The sequence below is a fragment of the Callorhinus ursinus genome, unplaced genomic scaffold (assembly GCF_003265705.2).
Source record: "Callorhinus ursinus isolate GAN/ISIS: 27379988/994484 unplaced genomic scaffold, GSC_fseal_2.0 scaffold34, whole genome shotgun sequence".
Taxonomy (NCBI): domain Eukaryota; kingdom Metazoa; phylum Chordata; class Mammalia; order Carnivora; family Otariidae; genus Callorhinus; species Callorhinus ursinus.
Window position 1 is genome coordinate 1,878,678 of NW_027397096.1, and position 20,108 is coordinate 1,898,785.

The window sequence follows — 20,108 nt, forward strand, 5'->3', positions numbered from 1 at the left end:
TCTGCTTAGCTTAGCATTTCCTGATCTGAAGAGCTCAGTCAGGATCATCTGTAGCACAAAAGCTTGTTCCACAACTGTTTCAGGTAAGAAAATTCTGCACAGGCATTTGTGCAATGTGCTTGTGGAGGGGTACCAAAGTGAATGTTAAGACATGGTTCCTGCCCAAAGCCCCAGCTGCCTCACCCCTTTCTACTGATCTAATCATGTGTTCACAAAATGTACAAATAGTTATAAAACCTCCTACTCTTTCCATTGCGAGAGTCTAAATTTTTTTTTTTTAAAGATTTTTTATTTATTTATTTGACAGAAGGAGACAGCGAGAGGGAACACAAGCAGGAGGAGTGGGAGAGGGAAAAGCAGGCTTCCCGCCAAGCAGGGAGCCCGATGTGGGGCTCGATCCCAGCACCCTGGGATCATGACCTGAGCCGAAGGCAGACGCTTTAACGACTGAGCCACCCAGGCGCCTCGAGAGTCTAAATTTTTTTTAAAGAAGACAGAATTCAATGACACTTACCTTAAAAATAAAAATATTTAAAAAATAACCCTAACACTGCCCAGTCTTAATGGTAATCACAGATTTGACAAGATCTTCATTTCCAGCACTTACACGGGTGTAAGGATGCTGACAGTCTCTTGCACTATGGGTGAGGAGCATTAAGTTGTACAACCTTCCTGGAGGTATATTTCAGGAGCTTAAAAAACAAGTTCAAATTATCTGACCCAGTAGTTCTACTCCTGTTCAAGGATGCTTTTTTGAGTGTTATTTAAAATACTAAAAGAGTGAGCCCAACCTAAATGATCAATTAAGACAAAGATAAATAAGAAATTCAGAAGTTCAGTGAGGTTCTCCTGCATGCTGGATTATCATGACATCCTGAAAAGTGTTTTGAGGACGATGTACTGTCACAAGTGCTGAATGTTCTCTGTTGGCCTCCCAGATCCGTTCATTACCTTCTCTTCCCTTCTCTGCGGCTCAGGAGACTGACCTCTACAGACTTACCACTCTGGCTCCCAGGCCCTCTGGCCTCCTGCTGGGTTCAGTCAACAGGAGATGCGACAAGAAGTGGGAGAGGTAGAGGAGTGGGAAGTCTTGAGTCCTAACAAGGTCTCCCACTCCCTCTGCTTCCATGTGGTGTGGGCAGCGACTGTGGCCCTCCATTTTCTGTGTGGCAACCCTTCGTCCACAGCCCCGGCTCTCAAGTGAGTTTTAAAGTGGTAAGAATTTGGATGCTTCAGAATCCTCTGTTGGTTCCCTTCACCTTGCCCCCATTTCTGTGAATAGTTGCTTTGGTAACAATACCCTAGCTGAGCACACCATTTGTTTCCTGCTGTGACACATGGGGGGAAAATGCTCGCGGATGATGTTAAGTAAAAGCAGCAGGGTACAAAACTACAAGCAGTAGAGTCCCAATACTGTTAAACAAACGAAAGCAGAGAAGAACAGAAAACACATACTAAAAGGTTAAATTTGTTTTCTCTGGGTGGTGAGATTATAGCTGGCTTTTACTGTTGTCTTTCTGCTTTTCTGTGTTTTCTAAACTATAATAAACTTACATTATTTTGATGATCAGAATGTTTAAAAATTTTTTTATGATAGTCAAAGAAATTCTCATTGGTGAAATATATCTGTTACTTCAAATCTCTGGTTAGAGCATAGGAATTTTATTTTCTTTCCTCCAAATAATGTAAACTCCCACATATGACACATTTTAGTGAAAACAACAGCAACTACTTCCAGAATTATTGAATTTAGCCATGGGGATGATTTATAAATAATAAATTCCAAAGCATTACTTTAGATCATATTCTATCATAATTGAAATTGCTGTAGAACCAAAAATCTTTGGCTCCACAGCCCAGTGTAGGGCTTGAACTCATGACCTTGAGATCAAATCCTGAGCTGAGATCAAGAGTTGGACACTTAACTGGCTGAACCACCCAGGCACCCCAGAACCAAAAATCTTTAAACTCTAATAAGCAATATAACAATATTCTAATGTCCCAGAATACAGTGAAGTCACTATAATTAGGGGTTGTGCTATGTAACCCCCTCTCCCCAAATCCTACCACATCTTTAAACATTAGACTCTATTCAACAAGACACACACACCATAAGAGAGACTTTGGAACGTAATCAGGTCCAGGGAAAAGCAGATTCATGCCTCCCGTGTGCTCATCATCCCAGGGCATACTCTCATTGAATGAAACTGCCCATGCTGTTTAACAGTTATTGCTACCACCACCTTAACTTTTTTTGCCAACAACCTATTGTTGAACCTATATAAATTAAATACATACATAATGGAACGGACTCCCTTGAGTCCACTGTGGTTAAGATCTGACCTGTGCTGGCAGCAGGGTGGGCATTTCCTCTAACGGTCTTGATCAGCTGTGGAATCCCATTAGAAAGGAAATAGTCTCAGACCCCTGGGAACTCAGTAAGAGTGTTTCCCTCCTTGAGACTCTTAGTAGTTCGGTAAACAATTTCAGAGTAGATTTCCTGAGATTCCCATATTTAGGTATATTCAGAATCTTACTTCACCACCCCGATCAGGAAGAATAGCACTCACTTGGGTAGATTGCCAGAGAGGATTTTCCAGGCATATTCTCGGAGGTACTTCTGGAAAATGGTGGTCAGGGCGATCATTGGCTCCCCAGTACTGAGCTGAGAGCACTGCACCATGCACTTCTTGTAGTAGACAAAGAGGTCAGCACAGCTGGGGAGCACGGCACCCCCTTCGTCAGTGTTGGGCTTAGGTGGCCCCTGGGCTTTGAAATCGGCTACAAACCGGTCAATCAGCTCTCCAAGGTTTCTAGGAGGAAGAAAGCCTGCAACTTTATTTCAAGAAAGATAAAGAAAATGTGCTTACCTGCCATGAGTAAATCATTCCTAATGCTTTTCATATTTAAAAATGGACCACTTCTATCCATACCTTCATTAACTACCACCAGCACTCCTACAATAACAGCAGCAAGAATATCTGGCATTTATTTGTGTGCTGCTTTATACTTCTCAAGGCATTTCACGATCACATCTGACCCCAAGCCTCTGTAAGGGAGATAAGGTATTATTGGATCCTCTAAGAGATGAAAAAATTAAGGTCTAGAAAGTTTGTCACATAATTTAGTGGCACAGCTGAGCCTAGAAGCTACCATTTAAGTGCTTGCACTGTTCCTACTACCATACTAGTACCATCTCCTCTCTCCACAAATGAAAACCCTAAGCGACAAGAGTGATCATTTTCTGAACACTTACGATGTACCGGGGCACGCACTGTGTCAGCACTTTAGAAGTGTCCTTTCACTGAACTTCACTCAATCTTCACAGTAACCTTATGAGGTATGTAGTATTCCTGTCCTCATTTTCAAAAAGCAAGGTGCAGAAAAGTTAAGGACCTTGTCCACAGTCATAGAGCAAGGGAGTAGGGGAGCCAGGATTCAAAATCAAACAGCCTGGCTCAAACCTCATGCTTTTAGCCACTCTACCTTCCTATCTCCGAAAACACAAAAAGGTTATGATGTCAGCAAATATTTTGATATCATTAACCTAAATGTGCCCACGGGACAGATGCTGAAACAGAGAGAAATAGTAGGGAAGTATTCTAATGTTTTCTTTATCCTTTAAGGCATTTTTTTTCCTTAAAACTTCCAGAATCGAAGGTGTAAAAAATCTTGGGAGAAGAGAGGGTGTAGCAGCCCCAGGCTTGCAGCAGGTCATGATGGTGACGATGGCTGCAGCTGTCCCCCCATTCTCCACTGGAACACCACTGAGTGTGCCTCGGTCATACTGAGTCATCACAGCTCGGGGCCAGCAGGGCTCTACTCATTGTTTCCTGCACAGTTGAACTGTGTGAAGAATGGGAGACGTCCCCACCCCTTGACATTTTACATCTTTTTAGGTTACTGTCTAAGGCTACAGGAATCCAGCTGTGCTTTCAAAATGTATTTATATAACAGGAAGAACAAGACAAGAACCACACACAGCATCAATTAGCAGGAATAGGAGAAAACTGACATTTTACTCAAGAGCTTTTCTTACTGAAAGCTGATTATATCCAGATGTAGCCACTCTGCCCTCAAAGAACTTCAGGCCTAGGCTAGGTCCTTGTGGTGATGGTCAGCGAGCAGGGAAAGAGCTCGTTAGTTAACCTTGGAAAGATGCAGGGTCACCACCCCCATTCCTCGCCACCTCTGCCTGCCCCATCTTGCCATTTAATCTCTCATTGCTCCTGCACAGGGACCCTCCACTCCAGCCAGACTCACCTTAACTGCCCCCTGCCCCATCTGTACCCCTGACTCTGGGCCTTCGCCTGTGATGCCTGGATGCCTCCCCTGGCCAAGATGCCCCTCTGCCACCTCTCCAATCATCCGCAGGCTCGGCCAGACAGCTCCTACTCATGCCAACCCTCTGTCTCAATTTCAACTTCTGTCACCTGCAACACACTCACGCTTTATTATTATTATTATTTAACACTTTACTATCCAGTGTAAGGATGTCAAATGTTCAAGAAACAGGACGGCCTTCTCCCATCCTGGGCCCACAGCAGGCGATGCTATCAATAATGGCTCTCTTTTTCACTGATCTTTGGTGTACTTTCAGAATCCTTGAGACAGCATTCTCGCCGTCACTGAGAAGCTAAAGCTGGTACATAAGGGGAAAGGTGCTTGCTACAGTAGAATCTTATTCTCCAATTATATATGTTACCACACGCTCCTTGAGAGTAGGGATAAGGTCTGTTACTTCGGCTCTCCCCAGGCTCACCCCTCACACATATGTGTGAAGCTAATCTTCTATGTCTGTGCCCAAGACATATGCAGCGGATCAGCCCCCACACTTTGTTCCTGAGGGATGGGAACGGAAGGGTGGGTAGGTGGAGATGGGGCAGGGGCTGGTGCAGTGGAGAACATGTAACAGAAAGCAAAAGGTTCCACTTGAGTCTCCTTAGGAGAGATTCTAATTGCCAAATCTCTAGTGCCAACAAAAACAGAGGCCAGGGCCCCAAAGTGTTTTTACTTAACCACTCGTCCAATTCCCCTAGTAGCTGAAGTCAGGATACTTACTCTCCTGCCTCGTATTTCAGAGCCAACCCAATCAATAAGATTATAAATTAATCATGCTCATAGAACATAAAGAAAATTTCCATTTAAAAAAAACCTCTGAAGATCTTCCGTACTTTGCAGGCTGACTCCTAGGTTACCTCTGACACTGTTCTCTGTGCAGATGAGATACACACATCTCAGAGTGAGCTTCCCTCCCTTACAACAAATGCGACTTTTTGCACCTACATGCTGCTACGCCCCACTGGGAAACGAGTGATCAACGTGTCCAATCCCGTCAATTTTCAACTAAGCACTCCATACGTGCAAGGCTCTGGGTGCTACACATGTAAGATATAATGGGTTCAACTAAAACAACAACAAAGGTTGTCCTTTCTTTCAGGTACCGAACACTAGCCCAAGTTCTGGCGAGACCTTCTTGCAAGACGACTAGAGAAAAGAGTGTGTGGCCTATTGACCTGCTGACTGGCGTCATAAGGAGATGTTTTTTACACTATAAAACAATTATGGTCAAGTAAGAATTTATAAAGGGTCAAGCCCTGATCAAGGTGCTGCTGGGTATGGGGGTTAAGACACAGCACTGGCCCATCAGAAGCTCTGGTCTGCTTGGGGAGATAGGACCCTCATGCTCATGATATTTAGATTTCAAAACAGCAACAAAGTGCTAATTTGGCAGTACAGACAATATGAACAATTTCTTCCAGACGAAGGAAACGAGAGAAAATTTTGCGGCAGACTCAGGTGAGGGAATAAAGGCCTGGAGTCGGAAGTGAGCACAGTATAGGGTGTGTGGAAGGGCGGAGGTAAGAAGGAGGGGACTTGGAGAAGTATGACCTACAGTTCGAGTTATACAGTCCTCTGTATTCCCACAGCAAACTACTGGTAGCTTCCTGCCTTCCTGCCTTCCTGCCATCCGCCACAATCTCCCACCTGGCCACAAGCCTATAAACCAGGCACTGCGCCGGGGGCGTTAGAAATACAATCTCCTCACAACAGCCCTGAAGAGAAGGCATTCTTATCTTCATCTTGTAAATGACGAAACTGAGGCTGAGCAAAATAATATAGCTTGCCCTAGGTCACCGAATTCGTCGGAGCTGGAATCTGAACTTGCGGATGTCTGACTCCAAAGCCCAGCTCTAGCCACTGTACCATGCTTTGATTTTACAACACTGAGGTATTGTACAGATAGATGGCATTGCGCTGTGGCTGTGTTCACTTTCTCTGCACCTTAAAGGAACATGTCATGGGTGTGGATGGTATCTTTCACCCCCTCCCCTGTAGCGGGAGCTTTCTGCCCAAGAACTGTATAAGCATGTCAGGGGGCCATGCAAACTATGTCTGGGGGTCCCGTTGATCAATGAAATGACCCAGGAAGAAAGACCACTGCAGAGCAGTCTCAGTAGAGAAATGACCAAGGCAGTTTCTTCTAGTGGATTTGCAGTCGGCATCCCTAGCAACAATATTCTAACCGGAATGGCACAGGGAAAGGAAGATGGCAGTCAGACAAAGCTGGCAAGGAGTTGAGCATGGGCAACGCAGCTGAGAATCCCCAGGAGCTTACAGAGCTTGTTAACTCAAGGGTTCTCAAGCTAATTTGCACCCCTTCCTCCCCTGCCCTTGGGTTGGGGCCGAGGATTTGGCACTGGTGTGGTCAGTGGGGTTGGGGAGCCAAGGTCTGGCTTAAGCACAAGTGGGAGCTGGATTACACACACTGGTAAATGGAGCAAATAAGTAAATACATGGAATATCTGGGGAGCCAAGTTTCTCACTGCTGCAGAACATAGTTAGACGAGGAAAGGGGGAGGAGAAAATAAATCCTGCAGTGTTGGATCAGAACCAGAGTTATCAGCATAAACTCGCAGGTTTTAATATGTAAGTTGGTATAAAAATAGATACAAATGTATGTGTTTATACATATATGTATATACATACATATATTCCTCAGCTCTCTCAGCTGTGAGGACCTAAGAGCATGACATCCAAGCAGTAATGAACATACCTGATGCCCAGAACTTAGTTTCTTTTTTTTTTTTTAAAGATTTTATTTATTTATTTGACACACGGAAAAAGACAGCTAGAGAGGGAACACAAGCAGGGGGAGTGGGAGAGGGAGGAGCAGGCTCCTGGCTGAGCAGGCAGCCCGATGCAGGGCTCGATCCCAGGACCCTGGGATCATGACCTGAGCCGAAGGCAGCCGCTTAACAACTGAGCCACTTAGGCACCCCCAGAACTTAGTTTCTAAATATCATTCCCTGCCAAAGAAACAAGAGAGCCTGGAAAAATGGGTGACTCCAGGGCTGGGGTAGCAAAGTACCAGATGAGGCTGGTATGTTCTGTTGTACCAGAAAGCAAGGGCCCCAGAAATGACAGGCACATGCAAAATGCATGGAAAACCAGCCTGAAGGGGTTCCAGTGGCCAAATCAGGGACAATTTAAACAATAAAATAATGATGGATCCTGAAAGAGGAAAAGGGCATCAGTGGAAAAACCAGTGGGAAATCCAAATAAGGTCTGAGTTTAGTAAATAGAACTGTACCAATGTTAACTTGCTGGTGTGGTAACTGTGCTGTGGTTATGTAAGACGTTAACATCAGGAGAACTGGGGAGAAAGGAATATGGGAAATCTGCGCTATTTCTGAAACTTTTATGTAGGTTTAAATTTATTCCAACATAAACTTAAAAAAAAGGTAGTAACAGCTATAATCCACGAGTACGTGCTGACATAGTAAGTGGGGAAAAGAGAAAGCTTTTTCTTAAACTATAATGCGAACTAATAAACGCAGAAGAAATGCTGGTATTAGAAAAATCCTCATTTGGCAACTATCTTAGTAATAAATGATTCAGACAAGTATCAGCAGGAGGTAAAAGATGAGAAAAAAAACTACTTATATGGTTTCAACGTTTCTCCCAACAGTTATTGTTAGTAATTACTTATTAATAAAGAGAGAAGCCTGGCAGACAAATGAACACCACAAGTTGTAGGGCAAACTGACACTGTCACCTCCTGATGTGAATTACTGAGAAGAGCCTGGCCCTGCTTCTGAATAAATCATAAATCATGAGGAAACATTAGTCAAACCCAGATGGAGGGACATTCCACAAACAAACTGGCCTGTACTCTTCAAAAATTTCAAGGTCATGAAAGATAAGGAAAGAATGAGTTGTTTTTCTGGATTGAAGAGACCAAAGAGACATGACAAGTATATGGACCCTATGGTCCTGGCACAGATCCTGGATTGAGAAAAAACATGACGGGGACCACTGGCGAAATGGAGTGGCATCTATGAATTAAATGGTACTAATGGATCAAGTTAACTTCCTGACGTTGATAGGTGTACTGTGGGTAGGTAGACTGCGTGCTTATTTATAGGAAACACAGACTGAAGTCCTGAGGAGTAATGGGGGCACTCTTGCCTGCAATTTGAAGAAAGTGTCTATGCTGAGAAATCTCTTCTCCAAGAGTCAGCCAGAGAAAAATCACTACATTCCCAAGAGTAAAAGTTATCCAAACTTCCTTCTGAAACATAAACAAAAATTGAGAAAGCCGCTTAAAGCATACAAGGACAGCTCAGCCGACTCTGCTAAGGAGATGGCTTTGGGGATATCCCTACTTCCTTCCTCCTCCCTAGGTCCCGGCTCTGCAGTCCTACTGCTGTTTGGCTTTTGGCTGGCTCAGGTGCTGCCAGAACTTTCCCTGGGTAGGTGGGAGGCTGGCGGACCCCATGCCAGGCCCAACAGAAAGCTGGCAATACTGATCAGGCCACCCAACCACTGACGAGTCTGGGACAAGGGCACCGGGCGGGCAGGGCAGGCACAGCTCCTGACCACTCGTGCCAAGTGCCAACATGTCCTCTTATCTCATCCTCGCCACTAACTGCACTGGAGAGAGGACAAAACCAACTCTGAGAGGTTGAGTACCATGCTTGAGGTCCCAGGCTAGTGACTGCAGAACTCAGACTCAAATCCAGGTCTGTCTGGCATCCAGGCCCACGCTCTTTCCACTACACTGTGTTGGGTCTCTGTCATCTGGGAGCTTGTGAATGGCCTAAGATTTTCCTCCCTTGCAGATCTTTGAGTCAGAGCTACAAGAATGAAATACATACAAAATCAGTCCCCCACCTGAGTTTCTTCCCTTAGGAGTCTTGGATAAAAGGGAGGAAGGGTTTTGTAGAACCCCTTGAAATTGCACTCAAGATAGTGTGTGGGTTTATGTGAATTTTTTTTTTTTTTTTTTTTTTTTTTGCAAGAAGAGTCTACAGTTTCATTGGGCTCTCAAAGGGATCTATGACTCAAAAAAGGTTAATAGCCACCGCTTTAGGCATTATTTTGTCTGATTCTCTGCTTTAAAAGATGAGGAAATGGATTTCTTGGACTCTATTTTCTACTTCAAGCCTTTGCTGCTTATTCTGGAGCGACAACAGCACAACCTACGCAATTCTCCTATGAGTAGCTTCTGCTACTTCCCCGGTGCTGTGGAAACATCCTAGTGAGGCCAAGTGGAAGGATGAGTGGCCAGCACTTCATTTTTCATAGAGAAATGGAGAGTCCCTAAGGAAGGGAGGTCTGGCTCTCTGCCCGAAGCATCATGAACAATGAGTACACTTTATATGAATCAAGGCCATGTGAAAAGAGTAGATACCAGAATTATGATAATTCAGAAAAATGACTCTCTAGACCAGGTAGGTTTGGGGAAAGTACATGGTTATCTCAGATATGCACTTTAAACTCTGGATCCAACAGCTTTTAAACCTTTCTAAAAATAAGAATTTGGGTTGATGAGGGAAGAACAGGCTTTGTCCAAAAACAGTCATCCAGGTGGGCTGCTCAAGACCTGTGTAATCTCATAGATAAATAACAGATCTTTTACTTGCTCCTCCAGGCGTCTTTATTAACTTCCTGATAAATAATTTTTTTAAAGATTTTATTTATTTATTTGAGAGACAGAGAGAGAACGCATGATGGGGAAGGGGGGCGGGGGAGAGAGTGAGAGAGTGAGAAGCAGACTCCTTGCCAAGCAGGAAGCCCAACTCAGGGCTTGATCCCAGGACCTGGAGATCATGACCTGAGCCTAAGGGAGTCGCTTAACCAACTGAGCTGCCCAGGCGCCCCAAAGAACTTTTTCACACAGAAGACAGGGTGTTCCAAAGGAGCAAACAGCAATAAGTAATTACTGCCTTTCTGTGAACCTTCGGATATAAGCCCAACGGATAAACAGGAGGAGAGGTGAACTGGCTTTACAAGGCAAAACATGAAAGCAACTCTTCTTTGGGGGAGGATGGTGGGCAGGAGGTTTTGTTTTTTAAAAGATTTTATTTTATTTGACAGAAAGAGACACAGCGAGAGAGGGAACACAAGCAGGGGGAGTGGGAGAGGGAGAAGCAGGCTTCCCACGGAGCAGGGAGCCAGATGCGGGGCTCGGTCCCAGGACCCTGGGATCATGACCTGAGCCGAAGGCAGACACCTAATGACTGAGCCACCCAGGCGCCTCAGGAGGTTGTTTTTATTAACATGGAAGCTCTTCTACAAAGTTCATTTTCTATGACTTTACTATGAAACATTTTGTGATTGGGGACAAAAAGAGTAGATACAATCTACAAAATAAAATAGGAGAATAATAATAATGTTCCATGTAGTGATTCCACTTGAAACAGTCTCTTAATCTTATGGTTTCTCTCTGAAACATATTTGGAAACAAGAATTTGCTAATCCACAAAGAAGCATTACAAAAAAAAAAAAAAAAAAAAGGACTAAATTTCAGCACCTAAATGCTTTCCCAGAGAACTCCCTTAGAGAACTTTCTCACAGCCACTACTGCGCTCCCTGCCTGAGCCACTGTCTGTCTGGTCCTCCCAAGTGCATTCTTCAGGCTACAAGGCCTCATCTCAGAGCTGGGGCCAGTCTGTCTCCAGAAACCTGACCTTTCCAAAATCTGCCTTCCAGTGTGGAAAGGCCTCCACCAGTTCCTGTGGCTGGGGACAGAGGTTCAGGGATGAGGAGGGGTCTTCCTCCTTTGCATGAATAACGGACATTGGAATTTGAAGATACTCCTCTGACCGTGAGAAACTTGGCTGCAGTGGGCTGCTTTGTGAAAATTTTCAGAACTCCTGAGTTTGTAAAAAGTATATATGTTAAATGGTTGATAATTTAAAAGAAAATTTTATTTTCTTTTTCTTCTATTTCCATAAAAGAAAGCAAGAATCCACCAGTCCATACTGATAGAAATACACACCCACACGGGGGAGAGGAAGTGCTTCCTTACAGAAGAACTCCAATTAACAATAGAGCAGAAAATGATGGAAACAGAAAATCAACATTTGGCAAACACTACAGTAGTAACTGCTTTGGGCAGAAATCATCAAGGATGTCAAAATGAGTGGGAAAAGTGTGAGGAGAAACAGGATATTCACATAGTCCCAAGTATCCTCCCACGAGATACTTATTAATTACAAAAAGAAAAACAGCAGCTTCACAGCAGAGAAAGCTAGCAGGCACCACCTTAAGCAAGTGATCAACGTTAACATCACCAGTAATGGGACACAGCCACATGATGTGCCTCCTGATATGACGTACCCAGAGGGACACAACATCACCTGCATGGTATACTTGCCCGCAACACATAATCTGGATTTAATCAAGAGCAAACATCAGACAAACTGAAACTGAGGGCACTGTAGAAAATAACTTGTCAGTACTGAAGGTCATGAGAGACAAACAGAAGACTGGGCAAGTATTAAAGGTTAAGGGAGACTAAAGAGACCTGACAACCAAAGGCATGGTGGGATTTTGGGCCAGAAAGTGGACATTCATGGGACATTCAAGGGACAATGTTACCCTCCTGATTTTGATAACTGTGATTATGCATAAAATGGTAGCATTCTCTGGGGGAAAGATCTATGAGAATTTTCTGTAACTTTTTTGTAAGTCTAAATTATTTCAAAATGAAAACCTAAACAAATTATATTTGAAAACATGTATATTAGAGATTAGGCTTTCTTTCTCCATTTTCCAGTGCCTGACATGGTCAAGCCTGTGTAGCTATGTAAGAAGAGTTCAGTGCCCACATAGGAAGGGGTTGTTGGGATCCATTTGGGACCTTATTAGAGTCAAACTCAGGCTTCTACGATTTATGGATACAATGAATGATAACATTCACAAGATACAAAAATAACCCTAGAAGGTTTCCAGGGAGGGTCACAGGAGGCCTGCCAAGTCTCTCCCTCAGCTTCTGGAAGGAGTTGTGCCCTTGTGAGGCCCAACCATGACCAAAGGAAGGAGAAATGCAGTAGAAAACAGCAAAACATTCATTACTCACTTGTCCTGGGACTCAATATACACATAGAGATGAGGCTCGAAACACTTGGAAACAATGCCATGAAATGGATTGTCTGGGGCTTTCGGCTTCTTTGGCTGTAAAGGGGGGAAAAAAGCTACGCTTTAGCTATCTTTGCAAGTTTTCAAGCAGTTTCAAAGAATACATCCCTTCAAAGTTTACTCCTGATGTAGATGAGAAGCACTCAATGTAACTGAATTGGGGCTGTGTCTTGCATTATGATTCACGCCAGTTTGTGAACAATAATGAGCCATCACTGACTTGCCCGGGATGGTGAAAGATTTACTGCTACTCTGATAACACATGTGCTTTCAATTTGGAAGCTATTCTTTTTTTTTTTAAAAGATTTTATTTATTCATTTGAGACAGAGAGATACACAGAGAGAGAGCATGAGCAGGGGAGAGGGAGAAGCAGGCTCCCCGCCAAGCCAGGAGCCAGACGTGGGGCTCGATCCCAGGACCCTGGGATCATGACCTGAGCCAAAGGCAGATGCTTAACAATCTGAGCCACCCAGGCGCCCCTAGAAGCTATTCATCATCAGACTGATGTTTTAAAGTGTTGAATCCTAGCTAGTAACAGTACCTTATTTATATTTGTACAGTGCTTTAGAATTTATAAAGTGCTTTCATGGGATCTATTTTTGACAGCCTCCATTTAGCAATTGTTTTTATGGACCAAGCACTTTAACATGAAATAACATCTCATCTATTCCTCACAACAACCCTTGGTGTAGGAATTATTACTACTATTTCACACCTAGAGAAAGGAAGCCTCAGAGGCTTTTAGCAGCCTGCCCAAAGGCACACGGTGAAGTTTCCTATCTCCTGAACTAGAACTCTTTCTACTATAGCACTGCTTTGCCGTGATGGTTCCCAGACTGTTGAATTGCACTGACGAGTAAATGCAAGAAAAAGAACGGTAAAGGACCAACATCGCCTTGCTAACTTTTTGTTTTGCCACTTTCCATTCTCACGAGTCCCTAAGAGTATTTTACACCCAAACATTTTATCGGGAGAAAATAGCAGCATGAGGGCAGTCCTTCCTATGAAAAGACAGTTGGTGACCTTATACCAGATAGATAGATATATAGATAGACAGACAGACAGATAGGCAGGCAGGCGGGCTGTTTTGTCTTTATTGTTTGCCTTGGACCATTGTAAAACAGGGCCAGCACTGGTCCTCAGCTGATACCCAAAAACTGCTGATATACAGGACATCTAGGTAGGCAAGCATTTAAAAACTCTATTTGCTTCCTAATTTCTTTTCCAAAATATCTAAAAACTAAGCAAAGATCCGCCTACATATCTCTTTCTATTTCTAAAAAAAGTCAATTCTATTTATCGTCAAATGCCAACAAAAGGATCCTGAGCCCTTGCTGGGGTTTATACTAGAGTACAATTTGGGCCTAAATTGATACCCACAGCATACTTGCTGGATTGAACTGTTCATATCTTTTAATAAATATAGGAAAAACTAAGTCCCTAATGACAAACAGAATAATGATTCCCTTCTCCTAGTAACTTTTAAAAATAAAACACTGTAATGGTTAAAAGCATCTGTAAAATATGGAAATGAACACCAAAAATTAAATGTCAACCTTAGACATATCCCCTTCAATCTCCTGTTTAGCTCTCTCCCCTCATCACCTTCGGAGAGTTCCATGTCTTTAAGTTTTTTTGCAAGATTTTTAGAAACTCTGGTCTAAAATAATTACAATCAGGCTATTTTCCTTATCATTCAGAAGCTACCGCCAAAGTCAGGTCTGAGGCTGAGCCCCCAAGAGACTCCCCAGCCTGGGTTCACTGAGTTTGATTTGGCTGGATCTAAAGTTCCACTTCATTTCACAGATACCCTGGGAGTTTCTCCCACACTCCCACCAGTTTAAAATGGTGGATCCATGATGTAGTAAAATGGCTGTGTAGGGGTGGTCCTTACCCAATTGTTCTATATTTTCTGAATCAGTTATCTATTTTTTTATTATTTCATTCTTTTCAATAAGGTGATTGTTAAATGAATAGACAAATGTGATTTGTCTAACTTATATAAGACCAGATATCCTGATTTTAGAATCGAAAACTATAGCCACAATACCCAGATATCTTTTTATTAATAAAATATAGTCATCGTAAGGATTATAATTATCCCCTTTATTTATATTTTCTTCTTGTGCCAAAAATATTCACATGTCTACAGGATAGCTTCTGGTAATTATAAATTGGGAGTTTATATAATACAGAATGTTGTCATGTTTTAAATCAACATATTTTAAATCAAGTATTTTGTATTTGGCTTTGTTTACCAATTTATGTGCAATTTTCCAATTACTGACATTGTTTTAGTTTATCACTTTAGAATGGCTACATTATGAAATTTAAGCTCTATAAATTAGATAGTAGTACTGTACTGATACTACATTTTCTGATTTTGATCTGTGGTAATTTAAGTGAATGGCTTTCCTGTTAGGAAATACATACAGAAATATTTAGAGGTAAAGGACATGATATATGCTAACTTACAAACTATTCCAAAAGAGAGAGAGAGAGAGAGAGAGAGAGAGGGAGAGCGAAGACAGGGCGAGAGAGAGGGAGAGGAGGAATGGGGGTGGAAAAAAAGGAAATGGTAAAGTAAATGTAGCAAAATGTTAACAACTGGTAAACCCAGGTGAAAGATATTTGAGAGTTCTTGTAATATTCTTAAAACTCTTCTCTAATTTAGGTATTTTCTTTTAAAAAAGTAAAAAATAACAACAAAAAGCTTGGGAGATGGGTGCCAACGGCCTGGCAGATAACCCCAGAGACAACTGTGGAGCCCTTAAGCAAGGGCACGTCACCAACACTTTGGAAAGCCCGGAGGGCAGCAGTGTGGGAAAACACGGGCATTTGTGCTTGAGTAAAACAGGGCTTAGCATCAATTTCACGGTTTTAAGACCACACTATAGTTATGGTAGCTGTCACCACTGGGGGAAGCTGGGAGATGGGTACACGGGACCTCTCTGTACTCTGCAACTACTTATGAGTTTATAATTATTTCAAAACACAAAGTTTTTTCTAAAAAGTGGTACAGGAAAGTTGGACCCTGAACGTGAAGTGATTTTAGGGATATCTTAACCTATTTATTCTGCTACTATTTTCCTTTTTACGTATGTGCAAGGGTGATATACAATAAAAATCTGGGCCTACAGAAGTCTGAGGAGCTCATTCAGAATATATGTAAGAGACAGATTCTAAGTGATAAAAGAAAACAGCTCCATGCTGTTCCAATGAAGTCATCTCGGCCAGTCTTCCCCAGACCGTGTGCTTGATGAGGCCCCGCAGAGCACTCTGAACTTGGCACCCAGATAGCTGCATCATCAGACAGTGTGGGTGTCCCAGCCCTACAGGCAGGTGACCACTCCGCCCTGCCTCTGCCCACTAATGCCACTCCTGGCAGTGAGGGGACACCCTACACCACAGCTCCAGGTCCCTTGCAGCGCTTTTTGTGTGAGCTGGAAGCAAAAGGGGAACAATGGGAGGGACTGCCCAAAGTTTCCTTTTTGCTTTTTTCCCCACAGGGCTGCCTCCAGCTTATAGCTGCTTGGTGACTCTGTTCCTATTTAGATAAGAGGTGCTGGAATTTCAGCTCACACTGGCGTCTCCCTGTGCACTGTCTGGCTCCCCAAAGGGTTGAGTCTCTGCTGAAAGAACATCCAAAGGCATTTAGCAGTAGCATTTGGGCTGCCTGTCTGAGTGTGTGAATTCTATCCAAGAGCCGCAGATGTTTCAGTTATTTCCTCCCGAGTTTGAGGGAATAATAGAAGGTTACTGTTGTCACAGTAAGGAGCTCTGCAGCTGGCCCCATTTCCTTTTATTACCATCCAATGTAAACAGATTAAATCTAACTGCTTGGATCACCAGAAGGGTACATTTTTTAACCAGAAATTCCTTATTTCTTCTCCCTTTCTCTTCGAGCACCCTCAGTCCCCTTTCAGATGCCATTTTTTCATCACTGGGAGTGTGTTGGCAACTGGTGGCTCAAACTAAATACCTTTTTTCAAGTTCACACTCCTTTCTCAACAGCCTACGCTGCAGGAGTGAGCAGGGAGGGACCCTGCCCTTGAGGGCCAACTGTCTACTTACTGCAGTGACACAATGGGTTGGGTAACCCCAGACGACCGCTGGGGGCCTTCCCCCACACCTCTGGCTCAGCTCACCCCTAGCTTCCTGTGGACTTCCTCCCTAAGGCCCCACGGGGCTCCTGCGCTTCCTGTAAACCCAACTCCAGAAGCCAGTAAGTGGCCAGGAAGAGGGAGATCCTGGAGCTGCCCCCTAATGGACCACAAGCAAGACAAGTGCTGGGGAGGCTGGGGATGGTGTCCAGGTGTCATTGCTAATAAGTAACAACCCACGAAACTGCAGGTAGGTCATCTAGTCCAGGGGTTTTTGATATTTTTTTTTCAACAGATCTCAAACCCTTGGCTCGAAAGAAATTTTACCTGGATTCCATGATAAAAGTGACTCAGAACAGAACTGCTCTGTTTGGAGGGAGTCAGAGCCCTGGTCTCCTCCCAACACCCCACAGAGACATGTGATGGGGCACCAAGGAATATAGTTTGAAAACCACGGGCTTTGTCTAAAGATGAAAACATGAGGCAAGTCTAGAGAGAGTAAAAACCTACTACGTGGTCAGTTAATGGCAGACCAGAGTCTGCCTCTGCTTTACCCCCTGTATCTGTGCTCTGTGTCCTTAGAATGAGCAGTCTTGGCCCTTACAACAATAACCTCTAGCTTCCAGGATGAGCAAAAAGTTCCATGAGAGAGACAAATCATATTTTATCTAGTAAACACAATTTGTAGTAATAGGGGCCTCTATTATAATCCAGTTTAATGATATCCAGAGATAACTAGCTGAAGGGCTAACTTTTCATGCCAGCACAAGGACAATGACAGCCACTGGCACTGGGAAGACACAAGGCCCCGAACACGGTACTACAACCCAAAGCAAGCTCAAAGGGTGCAGGTGATGGAGTGTGGGTGGAAGACACACCAGAAGAACGAGCTCTACATCCAGATTCCTTCCTTTCCCTTCCTCCCCAAATGCAAGATGCATTTCTTTAGTTAGAAGAAATCTTTTGTTATCTCCCACACTAGCTGGTATGATGGCTTTAAATCAATTATAGCTAATCCCACAGATCTCTGGGATATAGCCATAAGGCATCCTTCCAGTTTTATCCATTCACCTGTATTCATGGGGTTCGTTTCTGTGACCTCCTCTATTCACTGAGACAGCCCGGTGTAGTACAAGAGCTCCATGGTGGGAATTCTAGTCTCTTGACTTCTAGACCTTGCTTCCAGTCCTAGCTCGTCCATGCCCAAATTCTGTAACCCTGGGCAAATCACTCAACCTCTCTGAGCTGCACACACTGTAGCTCATATAAAATCCCTATAAGATGAGAGGCAGGCATTGGGAAGACGAAATGAAATAAAGCACATAAAAGACTTTGAAATTATAAAGCCCATAAAAACGTGAGGTATCCATGTTATTACAATTATTTAATCAGTGGAGCAGACACATTTTACTGCAACACTTCAGAACTGCTCCTGGAAATGATTGTACACCTACCCTCTCCGTGTGAGGAATACAGGCAAGTTCATGGCTATGGGGTTCCCAGGCTGGTCTTCCCGGCCAGCCTCCCTTTCAGTGGTGTCTGGAGCAAAACAACACTATAAAATAACCCTCGAGCAGCCAAGTGTAGAAAATTAAAAAGAAGGATCACTAATCCAGACAGGAAAAGGCCTGATTTATTGCTCTAACCACTCTGTCATAAAATGGCAATGAAACAAAAACACCATTCTATAGGATGAAGGGAGAGGAAATTTAGAGTTGGACAGAAAATCCGAAGGAAATGAAAGTGCTAGTGTGCTCTGAAAAGTAACTCTCCAAATATGCCAGTGGTCACCTTGATGTTTCCAGGCCTCCCCGATGCCTTCCAGACCTCAAGTGCTCAGCTTGCACTGAGTGGAGGCCTCTCCTAGCTGATGGTGCTGAGAATTCCACCAGGGATCCTCGAGCCTCTCTCATGTCGTCACCGGCCAGATGAGAACCCAACCGAGAGTTAGGCTGGCAGGTGCAGGAGATGATGAATGAGGCGGGCAGGGTTCTGCCGCCGCACTGCATGGACCAATTAAGCTTGTGCGGGTTGCTCGTTCCAGCAGGGAAACTCTTTGGGAACAGAGGTGGGCAGGAAAGGCTGCTTTCTCACTCTGTTTTCAAAATGCACCTTCAGATAAGGGCTTTCTATAAAGACCACCGGAGCTGTAATCTCTGAACGTGCTCAATGGTCAAAGGGCCACTTGTGGAGGGGGAAGACCCATTTTCAGAAGCAAACGTTAGGTAGGAGGCACGTGGAAAGGCAACCTGGACTTACCTGATCTAAATCTCCTTTCTCCATCGCCAGTTCCTCCATCTCTGGTGCTGGCTCATCTTCCAGGAAGGGATTGGTGGATGGGGGTGGAGACTCGAGTTTTTTCTGTTAAGAAGACGTGAGAAAGAGATAAGTATTTTCTGAGCATATTCTCAATACCTTTCCCCATTGATCTGCTTTTTCCGAGTCTCTGCAACCCCTAAATCATGAAATCTAAATCTGATATAATGAGCAAGGACTGAGACAGCACGGACAACATTCTTACCTCCCAGCCTTCATACTATTTCCCATCTTCCTAAAACCTATTGCCCACCCCCCCCCCCCCCAATTCCAGTCTGGCTAAAACTCTCATTCATCCTTCAGCCCTCAAATTAGAAGTCTCTTCTTCTGGGAAGCCTTCCCCATCTCTTAAGTTTGGGACAGATGTCCCTGCTACATGTTTCCATCCCACCCAGTATGTCCACCTACCCAGGTATTTATTAAAATATCACAACTGTCCATTTATTTGTCTTGTCCCCATTAGATTCCATGATGGCAAGGGATCATGCCTGTCTTGTTCCCCTTCCTATATCTGGGTGCCTGGAATTTCCTAGGTGCTCCCTAAATATGAATCAATCAAAACGCTGGATGGGTTGGAATTCAAGAACAAACTATAAAGCTAATCTTATGTGTTCTAGATTATAGACAGAAGTCTCTTTCCAAATAAGTCTCATTACAACAAACACAACAGAATCTCCTCGGGAAAGATTAGTTCTCAGGACCTGATTTTGACCACTCTGTTAACACATGTCATTGAGTGGGACCACAGGCTGGAATGAGAAAGCTGGGGGCAGGAGGTGTGGGTTTTAGCTCCAGTTCCACAGCGCTGGCCAATTGCCTAACTTCTCCTGGCCAGAGCAGCCTCATCTGTTGCATAAGGTTGCAGTTACAGGACTACCAGAAGGATCAGATGTGATAAAGGGTGCGGAAAAAAAAAAAGGGGTGTGAAAGGCAGCAAGGAGCACATTACACGTATAAGGGACACTGGTGATGATAATTCAGTGCAGCAACAGAATCGAGGCAGCTCTTGGGAATTTTTTGTACAAATTTGGCCCCAAGATGTTGTTTATGCCAGGGAGCTAAAAGAAAATTAAGTGGACAAGGAGGAGAAAAGGGATTGGCTGGTGCTGGGGATGAGGGGAAGGGTCAAGAAATGGCTCTTTGCAATGTCCACAATAGCCAAACTATGGAAAGAGCAAAGATGTCCATCAACAGATGAATGGATAAAGAAGAGGTGGTGTGTGTATACACACACACACACACACACACACACACACACA

At 43.8% G+C, this 20,108-nt stretch overlaps 1 protein-coding gene across 3 annotated transcripts in view; it reads right to left on the reverse strand.

Moving 5' to 3' along the window:
• VPS53 (VPS53 subunit of GARP complex) overlaps nt 1-20,108 on the reverse strand; it is a 138,398-nt gene that overhangs the window by 47,549 nt on the left and 70,741 nt on the right. For all 3 annotated transcript variants that reach the window (XM_025851566.2, XM_025851565.2, XM_073879314.1), the window contains 3 exons: nt 18,793-18,894; nt 12,371-12,465; nt 2,571-2,813 (listed from right to left, as the gene is read on the reverse strand). In XM_025851566.2, the coding sequence (XP_025707351.1) occupies nt 2,571-2,813; nt 12,371-12,465; nt 18,793-18,894 (440 nt within the window). The remainder of the gene's footprint in view (nt 1-2,570; nt 2,814-12,370; nt 12,466-18,792; nt 18,895-20,108) is intronic.